This window comes from Sturnus vulgaris, chromosome 4 (genome assembly GCF_052056855.1).
Source record: "Sturnus vulgaris isolate bStuVul1 chromosome 4, bStuVul1.hap1, whole genome shotgun sequence".
In the NCBI taxonomy this organism is placed as follows: Eukaryota; Metazoa; Chordata; class Aves; order Passeriformes; family Sturnidae; genus Sturnus; species Sturnus vulgaris.
The window spans coordinates 62,717,718-62,730,343 of NC_142246.1; the positions used below are offsets into that span (position 1 = coordinate 62,717,718).

General features: G+C 39.9%; 1 protein-coding gene across 7 annotated transcripts in view; it reads right to left on the reverse strand.

The window, feature by feature from the left end:
- WDFY3 (WD repeat and FYVE domain containing 3) overlaps positions 1 to 12,626 on the reverse strand; it is a 120,611-nt gene that overhangs the window by 7,660 nt on the left and 100,325 nt on the right. For all 7 annotated transcript variants that reach the window (XM_014878964.2, XM_088164100.1, XM_088164098.1 and 4 more), the window contains 15 exons: positions 12,206 to 12,354; positions 11,833 to 11,953; positions 11,387 to 11,472; positions 11,033 to 11,113; positions 10,573 to 10,627; positions 10,116 to 10,235; positions 9,341 to 9,458; positions 8,124 to 8,230; positions 7,457 to 7,610; positions 5,887 to 5,978; positions 5,348 to 5,560; positions 3,507 to 3,654; positions 2,535 to 2,689; positions 2,089 to 2,247; positions 563 to 742 (listed from right to left, as the gene is read on the reverse strand). In XM_014878964.2, the coding sequence (XP_014734450.2) occupies positions 563 to 742; positions 2,089 to 2,247; positions 2,535 to 2,689; positions 3,507 to 3,654; positions 5,348 to 5,560; positions 5,887 to 5,978; positions 7,457 to 7,610; positions 8,124 to 8,230; positions 9,341 to 9,458; positions 10,116 to 10,235; positions 10,573 to 10,627; positions 11,033 to 11,113; positions 11,387 to 11,472; positions 11,833 to 11,953; positions 12,206 to 12,354 (1,938 nt within the window). The remainder of the gene's footprint in view (positions 1 to 562; positions 743 to 2,088; positions 2,248 to 2,534; positions 2,690 to 3,506; positions 3,655 to 5,347; positions 5,561 to 5,886; positions 5,979 to 7,456; positions 7,611 to 8,123; positions 8,231 to 9,340; positions 9,459 to 10,115; positions 10,236 to 10,572; positions 10,628 to 11,032; positions 11,114 to 11,386; positions 11,473 to 11,832; positions 11,954 to 12,205; positions 12,355 to 12,626) is intronic.

Here is a 12,626-nt window from a genome sequence, read left to right on the forward strand (position 1 = left end):
GCTGGCATTACAGCCCTCTTCCATCTTGATTTCAACCACTGCATCTGCTCCAGCTGCAACAGGGTCCATCCAGCCCTGATGGCCACGCATGGGACCTGGGTAAATGGTGACTTGTAACTCACAGGACCACCAGGGACAGAAGTTTTTAGGATATGTCTGTTTCCACTACAATTGGCACTGCATTTTCACCCAAGGTATCTTCTGTTTCCTTTAAATTCAGCTTAAGACAAGAGAAGCCAACCAAGGTCATGTATCAAAAGCTTTTCTTAGCTCCTGTGGCAGGTCTGGCAGCTCACTTGCAATGTCACACTAACTATCCTGTTCCCAGCACTGTTATAATCTCTTCTGAGCTCAAGCCACTCTGTGTGGAATGCACTCACATACAGCTCTGGACAAATAACACAAATTATACCCTAAACCACTTGTTAATCAGTTTTCAGATGAGTTATACAAATTCCACCAAGTTAACAGGAGAGCCTAGTGTTTTTTCCCTTTGGTTTAATGATTTCCAACTCTTGCTGCTGTTCCCAAGGCAGCCTGGCAGGGGGAGTTTGGCTCTCACCGTTAACTCATTGATGCAGAGTGCTGAGATGGGAGCCCTGTGGCCTCGGAGCTGTGTCAGGAAGGAGAGCTTGTTCAGATCCCAGATGATGCAGGTGCGATCCCGGGATCCGCTCACAATGATGTGATACGCCAGCGACGCCGTCAAACATGTGACAGTGTCAGTGTGACCCAGCAGTGCCTGCAAAACAAGGCAGGAGCAAAAGCAGAAATCAGGAGAGAGCACAGAAATTCCACATTAAACCCTCTTACCTGAAAGAGTCAGATAACCTAACCAGAATATCCTATCAGAACATGCAGCCACCTTCTAAGTCTTCAGTTGATAACTATTTCCATCACTGAAAATGGTAAAAGTACTTTTTTTTTTCTATTTAAAAAGAACTCTGACAAAACAAAATTTCAAGGGTCTAATGTTACAGATCCTTCCACTGAAAAAAAAAACCCCATTCTGCATCAGTAGCCTGTTTATAAGGTCAGAAAGTGTTCCAAGCTGCACCTGAAATTACACTCTGAAAATAGAAGTTAATGACTCCTACAGTAACTGCTAATGACTAAGACAAGACAAAAGAGACAAGAAAGAGTTGCAACCAAAAAGGCAAAGTCAATTGGAAGGAGGAGAAAAATATGAGCATCTACTCATATTAGGCCCTATTTTTACATTTTAGGCTTCATCTAACTACAGGAAAAAGAGTGAAATACAGTCAGATTACTCCACCTTACTCAGTTAAAATAAAACTCGCTGAACACAGTAAATGTGTTCAAATATGCTGCCCCAAAATTTAAGATACAGTGTTTTATCTTGTACAGTGTTAAGTAAAACACTTTAGAAAAGCAGCTTTGGACAGTTGACTACTGCACAAGGGAAGTTATTAAATAATCCTCTGAATTTCTTTTCATGAATTTTAGGGAAAGACTTCCTGTAAAAAAAGAGTCCTGCTATCAAGATGCTAATGGAACAGTAACACAACCTATAACAATGATACACAGCTGCTAGAATATTTTGACATATTTGTGGTTGGGTTTTTTTGGTTACATTAGTTGGGTTTGTTGTTTTTCAGTAAACACACAAAACTTATTCTGCACTTAGCTGCAGCTGACTTGAAAGCATGTGTGCTTGCTTTAGATTAAAAAGTGCTGTACCTAAAGCAATTGATTTACTTTTTTTAAAGAGAAAAATTAACCTTTAAGTCAGTCTCCTTTCACTAGTCTTCCTGAGAGTTTTTACATGGGGGTATTGCACATAACACTACAAAGCAGATCATTTCACAGAATTCACCTGTATAATTTTATTAACATCACTACCAAATTCCCTTTCTCTCCAGAAAGCTCCTGGTGATCCACTATTCTTAAAAACAATGCAATTTTAAAGATGCATTTTGCCCACTTTCAGTGTAGATCACTATCTCAACTACTCCATTCTCCAGAGATCAGCTGGACTCGTGGTTTCAAAGGTGAGCAGCACTCATTATGTAATTACTTTATCTTATAACATTAATTTACACGAAAGACAGTTTTATTGTATTTTACCTGTTTCAGTGTGAGGGCTTTAGCTTTTTCTTTGGAGACACCCATTTCCCACACACACACTGCTGTGCTTGTTCCTCCAGTGATAACTAATTTGGGGTTGGGGCAAATGGCACACAGGATCTGACCCCATTCTGACAAGCACTCATAAACAATCACGGCCTAAAAGTACAGAAAACAAAGAATTACTTGCAGAACTAGTAGTTTGTAGCATAAGAAATAAAAACCTGGCTGCCACCTTGCACTCATTAAATCACTAGGACCTGGTAGAAAACTATTATGAGTTAATGTTATTCTGCCAGCATTCTGAGGAAGACCCTCAAGAGGGAGCAATAAAACTGATGCAGCAGAAGATTATTTCATTCACATGTGAAATACATGTCCATTGTTATAAACAGTTTTTTGCACTATTGAGTACTGATTGCTGGAAGGAATTTCAGATTACAAACCTTGTCTGACTCATAGGTACCCAGTCTGCAGCTGAGGTCTGCATAGCCCCAGGCAAACGTTTTATTCCACGTGGGTGGGATGAGAACCTTGTTCTGCTCTACAGCCAGAATGCCTTTATCAGTACACACGATCTGCCCCACAGGCTCCTTGAGCTCTGAAAAAGAAGATGGGGTTATGTTTTATTGCTGGGAGAGACAAATACTATCTGACCCCTCCAAGTACCTGCTGCACTGTCAAAGCAAGGTCTCTGTAGTGGCTATTTATACACTCTCTGCTTCAGCTGCAATGATGGCAAATTTTGCTCCATTCCTAACAAATGCAGAGCCAAATATAGATCAGTGCTTTCTAATTTCCTGGCTTAGAGTCTTCTCTCTAAGCCCTGCTATGCCCCATTTAATAGAACATCCTTCTCTCTTTACAGCAGGGAGCCACAGATTCCTTTACTCAGATAGGAAAGAAATCTCTGTATAGCATTTACCTGCCTCTCAGACAACTAAGTTTTGTTCAGTCCATTGTCAGATATGAAATCAAAAACCACTTTCTTTTGTCTCAGTGCAGCTACCAACACCATGCTTTCCTGCCAACATTCCTTAGTATTTCTCAGCACTGTGATAAATAATCCTTTTGCTGTGAAAATCACAAAAATAGAGGCTATCACAGGCCCAGAAACAATGTACTCTGAATGTTGTTTGTTAAATTCAAACTTACAAAGAGGTGCTTGGGCTCTATTTTATCCCTCTATTTAAAATATGTTACATTAAACTGGTGCAGCTATGGTGTTTCCCAAATTCCTTTAAGGTAGCCAAGAACATAATCATACAGCATTAGGATATTTTGAATTTATCTCTCTCACAAAACTACAGGCAGTAAGAATATTAGAAGTAAGAAAAAGATGAAAAAGTAGTACCTTGCTGAAACTCTGAATGCTTGGGCAAAGAAACAGCAATAACTACTGTGGGTTTGAAGTTTACCTTTCACTGGGGCAAGAGATGGCCGCAGGTTGTCCAAATGATGGAAGAAGATCTTGTCTCCCGTGGAACCAGGGGGCACAGAGGCTCCCACAGCCTCTCCATTCAGACGGCTTCTAACTCGCTTTGGTGGGTGGGGTTTTTTGAAGAGCTGAAATTCATCAAGAAACTAATGATCATCAAAAAATTACAGGTTTACAAGGGCACAAGCTTAAAAAGATCATAAATACGTCCTATACCCCTCCTAAAAATTCTGCAGGTCAGCAAATATTACTTTATGCTCTCAGTAGTCATTAATAACTCACGGTGAACATTTCAAAAAACTTCAACAAACAATACAAAAACCAACAAGGAGCTGGTTGCTCTGCCCCCTCAGGCTGTGGCATCTCATGGAGTCTGGGAGAGCCCTCTTCCAAACCCACCACCAGCTCTGCAATGTTTTGCATCGCAACTTTTTAAAATCCAAACCTAAACTGCCAGGCACATTACTAGTGGAAGAGATGGGATAAAGAAGATGCATGTTACATCGTGCAGGAAAGAAGTGCAAAAGTGCACAGCAGCTGTGTCACTGAGAGAGCCTATCCTGGATCCCCCATGGAAAATAACAGAGGGGAACAGCAGAACTCTACAGTTACATAAAAATGTGCTCCAAGAGCACTCACCATTAACAAAGCCTTAAGGAAGTTTTGAATTTCCCAAGTTGATTGCAGTCTATTTCCTCTAGCAAAGCATCATGCAATTCCTGGTAGATTTCACCACTGGTTTGTACCTAACTGGCATCTGAAGATGCAGGCAGAGCTCTGGACTCAGCTGCAGTGCTCTTCTATTGCCCTGCCCTAGCCCCTGCTGTCCATCTGGCTGTAGCTGGGCCAGGTCTGAGTATCATCACAACACAGGGATTGGTTATTACATAAGAGGAGAAAAGCCTACAGCCACTACATAATTAGATTACTGAGAGAGAGCAAGGAAGGGAAAGGAGAAAAGCCACAAGAGACAGATGAGCAGTTCTTAGCCTTCCTTCCAAGCAATGAGAGACAGACAGCTCTAATTGGGCTGCCACAGGAAATATCCTGTGGCTGTCCTGAAACATTATGGGCTGAGAGCTGAGTTTAGAGTTTCCAACACATGGCTTGAGTTCCCAGCAAATGCTGAAGGTATCTGCGGCTTCCATCAAATCTAGGATTGGAAATACTCATCAATGACATTTAAGACTTTCACTGGATAGCAAAAAGACTCCAAAGAAATGCCCAATAAAAATCCCAAATCGAAACAACCAACACTTCCGCCTGAATCCCCAGATTTAATATCACATTGAATTATTTCTAATATAGCCTCTTGAAGAGAACACAAACTTTAAAGCTGTACCAAAAATGGGTCTTTACAGCTCCTTAACTATAGCTGTCCTACAAGAGTGAATCACCCATGAGACTGGGGTAAAAAAAGGAGCAGAAGTCATTGCAGAAATTATTTTATTACAGGGTAACTTCAAATATCTTAGCACTAGGCATTACTTTGAAGTTGTACTTTCACTCCTCCTCTATGACTTTGCAGCAGGAACATACTTCCTTTTTTTATGCTGATTTTTAGAGTTGAGCCATAATTCATTATGCCTTTTTTTCCCTTCTGCATCCTTAAAATAAAGACATTTCTAATCTCACAAGCAAAGCCCAAAGTTGATCTTTCTGTAATTTATGATGGAAATATAGATGATTTCATATCACTGGAAAAATATTTATGAATAAACACTCCCAAGAAGTTACACTCCTAAAACAGCTTCCTGTTTTATATTAACACGTTTCAATTTGAGTGTTAACTGGAAAATAAGAATTCTATGAAGGGTATACCTGCTTTGGTATCTGTCCAAAGTTATTAATGAATCCTATGGTAGCTGTCTCTTTTAATGGATCATTGATATTATATATGTCCACTTGTCCCTCATAGAAGAGATGGTGAAAGACATTTACAGCTTCTACTGCAGCAGGACCTTGCTGTTTATAGCCAAAGATCAAGTCAATCCACTCATGCAGGTGAGCACTCACAAAGTCACATTCCAGAGCCTGAAATTCAGAAGGCATGCATTAAAATGAGACAAATTGCTCACTGGTTGAGTTTACTACACTTGCCACGAGGAAAAACTCAGAATATGATTTGACATATTTTTGTTATGTTTTGATAAAGCTTTTCACTGAAGTAAGTCTTGCATCAAAGTACACTGTAGCCAAAAAGGAGGGAGAGGAAACACTGGTTCTACAGACCTTGGCAACAAGCAGACACCAACCCTGAACTCAGACTGGCCTGTGACTGCACAAATTGAGTTTAGATTACTGTGCAGTGGAAAGTCCCAACAGACATCTTCTACTGTCACCATTAAAATTCAAATTACCTCCCGATGGACTCTGATAAACTCACGAGGATCTCCTTTTGCCCATGGAGGAAGTATTACATCACCAAGTTTAGTGCCATTTTGCTTACAACCTAATAGAAAACAAAAAGGAGGAAAACATTTGGACAGAAGCACTGAAACAGAACTGCAACATCAAAGGTGTAAAAAAAAAGAAGAAAAAAAGTAAAATTCTAATATTTTGTAAGTATAAAGGAAGGCATTTCAGTATTTTCTTTAAAATGCTATCTGGGTTTTAAATGCCAGGCCATAAAACATGAAAAATCCTGCCTCAGTTGTTCATGTAAGAATGCTTTCAGGAGAAAGAACCCAAATACTCCTCACTAAGGCTTCTGAAGAGGAAAATAGTGCTGTGTCATAGAATGAAACTGTCATTTTACTCCTGAGAATGGCCTGCACTCCTGTGATGTGCAGCCAAATACTCATTTCCTAACAGTGCAGAGCTCACTGGTATCCCCTACAAGCTCCATGCCCAAGGGTACTGGCAATTCTCCTGATGTGCCTATGGTCTGGACACAATACACAATTCATCCTGTCCTGGACAGCCCCCTTCTCACTCTGGGCATTAAATGGTGGCATGTTGTGATCACCAAAAATGTATTTGGTAAAACTCCCCAGTTATATTCTTGTTCTGTCATTTGTTGTCAAGAGACAATTCCACACTTTCTATTAACTCAGAGGAACACAAAAAAATTTCCAACTTTACAAGGGCACACAAAAAAATAAGTGTAATGCTCCAACAAACATTATTGGCATCATCAAACTTTAAATCTTCCTTTCTTTTCATGTGGGAGGAAGAGGAGCAGGATTGCTACAAATTACCACAATCAAAATTATCTCAGTATTTGACAACTGTTCCTCAAAAATCCTTTTATACTGTTGGTCCAAATGCTCAGTGAAGAATTTCCAATGGTTACAGTCCAAAATTATCAGATACAAAGATAAGTGGAAAAGAGCTCAACAATTTTTTCAGTAATACTCATATTCTTCTGTGTAAAATATAGCTGGGAGAAGTTTTGCAGGATTTGATGAATCTTTATTATTGCTATTAGATTCACAGCACAGAGCTCAGAATAGAAGAGCTTAATGCCACTGTCAGGAATGATATATAATAAATAACATGCATCTCCAACAAACAGGTCTCCTACATGACTCCTGTTGAATAATTACTGTCACAAAAGCTGTGACAATTCAAAAAACCCTAAGGAATATTTTCAAATCAGGTTCTAAAAGTGAAGATTTGTCAAACAGATTTTGAGAAGCTTAAAAAATTCAATAACAAAGATGGCGAACACCATCATGGAATAGGTTACACGGAGAAAAACGCAAAGCAGAGAAACTCCAAGTGAAACATGATTAGCTGTGCATTTTGAACTGGTAAAAAAAAAAAAAAAAAACAAGTTGACAAAAATACACTGCTCCAAACAAAAATTCTTTCAGGGACTAGTTCAGCAATTCTCAGAAGACACTTAAAATGAACACTCAGTGCTTGGGAAGATATCTGAATACATTGTCCCAGCCACAGCGCTGCTATCAAGCTCTTACTGCGTACCCAGGTCGAAGTTGTTGGAGTTGAGCAGGAACTCGGGGAGGTAGAAGAACTCGGGGATGAGCTCCTTGACGTCGGCCATGTTGTGCTTGGAGGCGGAGTACCAGGCCTCTCGCACGCTGTGGAACATGCGGTCAGCCAGGTCGAAGTGCCCGCCCTGCCGGCACAGAGGGAGCAGAGTGTCAGCGGCACCGCAGCCCCCAGCGTGCCACGCTGTGCCAGCAAGGCGAATCACAACATCCTCTGCCCAATGTAAACACGTTTCCTTCTCTAGCACAACCAGTCTAATCAGCTGCCTTACTCTCAGCTATGTGATAACAGAAAATCTAGATACAGATATACACAACTTCATCTGTCTGATTTCAAGTCTAGTCTCTTTCAGAGAAACGGCAAAATATTTTTCACAATAAAACTTGTTTTGGTTTTTGTCTGCTGATACTTTGTTTTGCGTACATTCAGAAAAATGTTCAAACTACAAAGAAAAAGAAGGGTGAATTCCATCACATCTTTTTAAAAGACACATCAAAAACCTGCCAGGCAGTAAGAACTCTGCTAAAAGGTATTTCTTCTATGATATTTGATGAAAACAAAGCTAACTGATCTTATTTCCCAGTGATATCTGAAATATATAGCAGGCAAGAAACTTGAAGTGAGGTGATGTGATTTTTACCTGTAACCTTAAGAAAATCTGAGTAAAAGGTTCCATCCGGACAAGATAGGAAGCCACAATCATGGCTGAGGAATAGTGGGTCCCATAGTGATAGGCTGGGGTCTCCCCTGCAAATCAAAAATGATAAACACAGCAGAAATAAAGTAGTTAGGTCATAGAATCAGTACTAATGGAAAAAAAAAATAATACTCTATTTTAATTACTCTGTGGCCTTGGACACATTCAAAATTGGAATTTGTAATTTTCATTCTCAACTGTCTGAAAGCTTTATGCTTTGTCACTTGAGTTTGGGCTGCAGTGCCCTAATTCAATAGGGTTCTGCAAAACAGTACTGAATGGTTACTAATTTTTTTATTTTAACTAATTGAAATGTTGCAGTGCAACTGTGGTGATTTCTGCTGAAGAAACATTTTTTTAAAAGATCTTTTTTAAATTTTTGGTCTTATTTTCAACTATGGATTTAAAATCTTGGGCAGAAATACATATAAGAACTGTTGCCTAGATTTTGTACAGCTTTTACTTTCTTAATTTCCTGGCAAAACATCTGCATAAGCACACTTAGAAAACACTGATTTGTTTCTAGAAATTAATATCTTTGCCTCCCACTGCTGTCTGACACAGCACTGCAGTAGTTAAACAGGCCTCTACCTTCAATGAAAGCACACAAGAGAACCTGTCTTGCCAAACACAAATGATTGATTTTTAATATATAAGGAAGCTCTAAAATCATGAATAGGTAACTTAATTGCATCTCATTCTGAGCCTTTTTTTAGCTAGGAAGCTGCTGTTGCCTTAGCCAAAACACCCACACTTGAAGATTAGAAATGAAAAAGCTATAATACTGCTAATGCAGAAGCATTTGCATTCTTTGTACTACTAATTTTCATTTCAGACACAGGTGGTTGTGTGCTTCAAATGCCTGCCCATTCCACTCTCAAGATAATGTTAAACTCACCTAAATGTGCAACTGTTCTTTGTTTTTACATATAAACAAAGCTGTCATTTGGATTTAAAACAAACAACACAGAAAGAAAGCTAATGCCCAATTGTTCTAATTCAGTCTTTGTTGGACAGTCATTAAAAAAACATGGTAGAGTTCTGCACATCCATATCTAGATCTCTTTACCCACATTACAAAAAATGTGGGACTCCATGAGTCCCTCCCCTGATGACAGGCAAATAATCCATCCTGCAGAAAGCAGAGGAACATTACTTACCATTGGGATCTTCCCAGTCTTTGTATCGCTTCTTGTACTGGGCTAACCTGTCCTCTGTCTGAGCTCCCATGGGTTTGGCCAGGTTTCTGAAGGTTTTGGGATTTGTAAGATCCAGTTCCTTTAAAAATAAACCACATCCTTTCAACACTGCTGATTACCACAGTTAACACCACCTACCTCCTAAGGCTGTTATCCCTGCTTTCTACACACATAGCAAGTGAAATGTTGGATATGCTTCAAACAGTCAGTCTGATCCAAGAGAGCCAGCATGTTTTATTTGAAATCACATCTGGGCTCTGCACAACTTATGCCCTGCTCCTCTTATCCCGTCTCCAATTCCCCTGATTTTTTCACAAATACTCAACAAAAATAACAATATTTTATGTAATGGTCTGGTTGGTGGCAATGACTGTCCACAAAAGTATTAATAGGATGTTTCACCTTTATCAAAAGCAAATTCTTTCATTCTGGGGCCAGATTTCATAGGAACCCCTACCAGAGTCTTCTGGACAAGAATGCTTTTTCTGTAGGTTTAGCATATTTCAGGATACTCGGTTTAAAGCTAATGCAGACATTTACAGAAACTGCTGCAAGGTAGAAGGGCAAATGTCTCTCTCTGGATCCCAGCCCCACCTGTGCACAGACCAACAACATCTGTAAAATTAGCACAGCCAAGATTCTGTAATAACCTCCCTGCTAAGAAGTGGGAGAAACAAAATAGAAACCTCCAGCTTATAAAAGATGACTAACGAGGCTGACAAGATGTTTTGTTTACCTCTGAGTCATAGTCTGCAAGGATCCAGGGGAAGACAGGGTACTGCATGAGGTCGTTATAGGATCTGCCAGCCAGAGTGTTCAAGTGCATCAGGTACTGGAAGTTACTGATTTCTCCTCTCTTAAGGAAGACAGATAACAGCACAATAAAGCTTTTAGTTTACAACAAACAAATGTCAACCTGCCAGTCCTCCCCAAACATAGAAACTTACTTCAGTATTGCAGTGCTCACTCTACTTTTACTACAGCACTCTCCCTGCATTCTCAACAGTAAAACCATTTCCTATTTGACGATGATATCATGAAATACTAAAAATTAAATGCTGAGATACACTTTCTATAACAGTATGTTCCACCTGTTAGAATAAGAGGATGCAACTTATGTGTTCTGATTATTCAGGTATCATTACAAAACGTGGAATTTAATACAAAAAATACCCCAATGCTTTCATACTTACTTCCCATCTTTGAGTAACAGACTTTTCTCCCACTAAAGTGCTAAGCAAGCCAGACCTAGAGGGAAGAAGAAAGTTAATTTTTACACTTTGCAGTAAGAGCTGGGTTACATCTTCACAAGGCAACCCAAAATTTCAAGATTAAAAGTTATAAATTGCAACAATTAGAAGAATATACCTCTGTTCCTTTTTGCTTTAGCAGTAGCTTTTTTTAGATGTCTAAACACACTGTAAAAATTATGCGTGTTAATTATGCAATTCAGTGCAAGTGGTGGCTGATGAGTAAAATATTTTTAACAACTTGGATAAATCTGATGGATTCAGCATTCCAATTCCTTCCAGAATGTATCTGTGTACTGATAATATTAATTCTGGTACTCTCCAGATAATCCTGACATCCGTGCAAGCATCATTTATTGGAAACTGATGAGCTACAGAAGTTGTGAAGAACAGATCCACCTACCCTTGCTCTACACTGGTGTTTGGTCTCTGCCCAGACACTGACTCTGAGCTGTCAGTCAGAGATGGCACCACAGCCAAAAACCTGCAGCAGCAGTAAAAAGATGATGATTAGTGTTTCTGTCCTCGGGATGTCATCTCCTGAGAAGCAGCATGCATTTAGGACAGTTACAGACTTCCTTTTGAGCAGCTCCACAACATCTTCAACAAAATTGCAGGAGCCTCTTCTCACTGAAGGCATGTAGTGCCTTCTAGTGGCTCTTTCCTGCAGCACTAAGGTGCTAGTAGGCACCAAAAAAGCCTCCACACAGGTATTTGCAAACATTCATGTTAAAAGTTCTAATTTATTTTACAATACCTTTGATAAACTTTGTTTCTAACCCCCTTCTGGAAAGCTAGAAGATAGTTCCGTCCATCTCCTGAGAAAACTTCAATTGCAATTGGCTGAAAACAAAGAGGACAAACCCATGTCAACACTAAATTATTTTCTTGTCACCTCTGAGGGTCAGGCACAGAACAGTTTAGTCATTCTACATGTGGCACCAAACTGTGGTGAAGCAGACCTTGCTTAGTGCAACCAAATGCTTTATTTTTGGACCAATGACATTAACTAATGCACCCAATAAACTGAACCTCGGTAAGTTCTAACAAGGATGCCCAACCTAAACGCTTCAATTTCAACACAGTCAGTAGCTTCACTTTCCAAATAGTCATCAGTTATATATTGATTTTAATTTTAAAAAATTGTATCATCAAAACAGTCCAAATATTCCTCCCCCTATCCAAATATGGTGTCCAAGTTACCTGCAAAAGGTACCTCCTTTTATGCACCTCCTTGATATCTTCATATGCGAAAATGCTGCAAGTTCTTTTGAGTTGACTTGGACCTTGCCTTGCTCCCCTAGGTATGATTGGCTCATGCATCCTGTAAAGGAACATAACAGGCAAGAGAGAAGTGATTAAAAAGAAGAGAAATTAAAAGTATTATCCAATTAATTCATATGAGAGTCCAGCTAGAGAAACAGCTGATTTTCACAATATACCATACGACAAATTGCTCAGCACCTGAGTTCTTCCTGCATCTTACACTATCTTGGAGCTGTCTCCTCAGAAACCTCCTTGAGTACTTCTTGTTCAGCTCCTAAGGATGAAGGAAACTCTGTGTGGATGTACTCACTTTGGAGGCAGTGTCTCGATGTCCCGGATCTCCCTGGTGGCTGTCATGGTGAAGCCATCGATGACGTAGAAGTGCTCCTTCCCAAAGAGAAGCAGCCCCTCGCTGGTGTCCAGGCCCTGAACCCGGGCACAGCGGTACATGTGCTGGATCTGGGAGGAGAAGCAGATGCTTAGGGAAAGCAGATTAAGGAGCACAGGGCTCAGATCACTGAGCTTTGTTAGAAAAAGTCCCAGACACTGCTTTATCACCTGTACGTCCTGTCAGTCTCTCCTTTAATCAGACCTAATGCCAGTGACTAGTAACTGGGGAGGAGCTGGATAAAGCCTCATTAGTATGAAATATCTATTTACCAGTTTATCCACTTGCACTACACTGCCTGAACATATTTTAGAACTTGCAGCCTACTCAACCATGATGACAA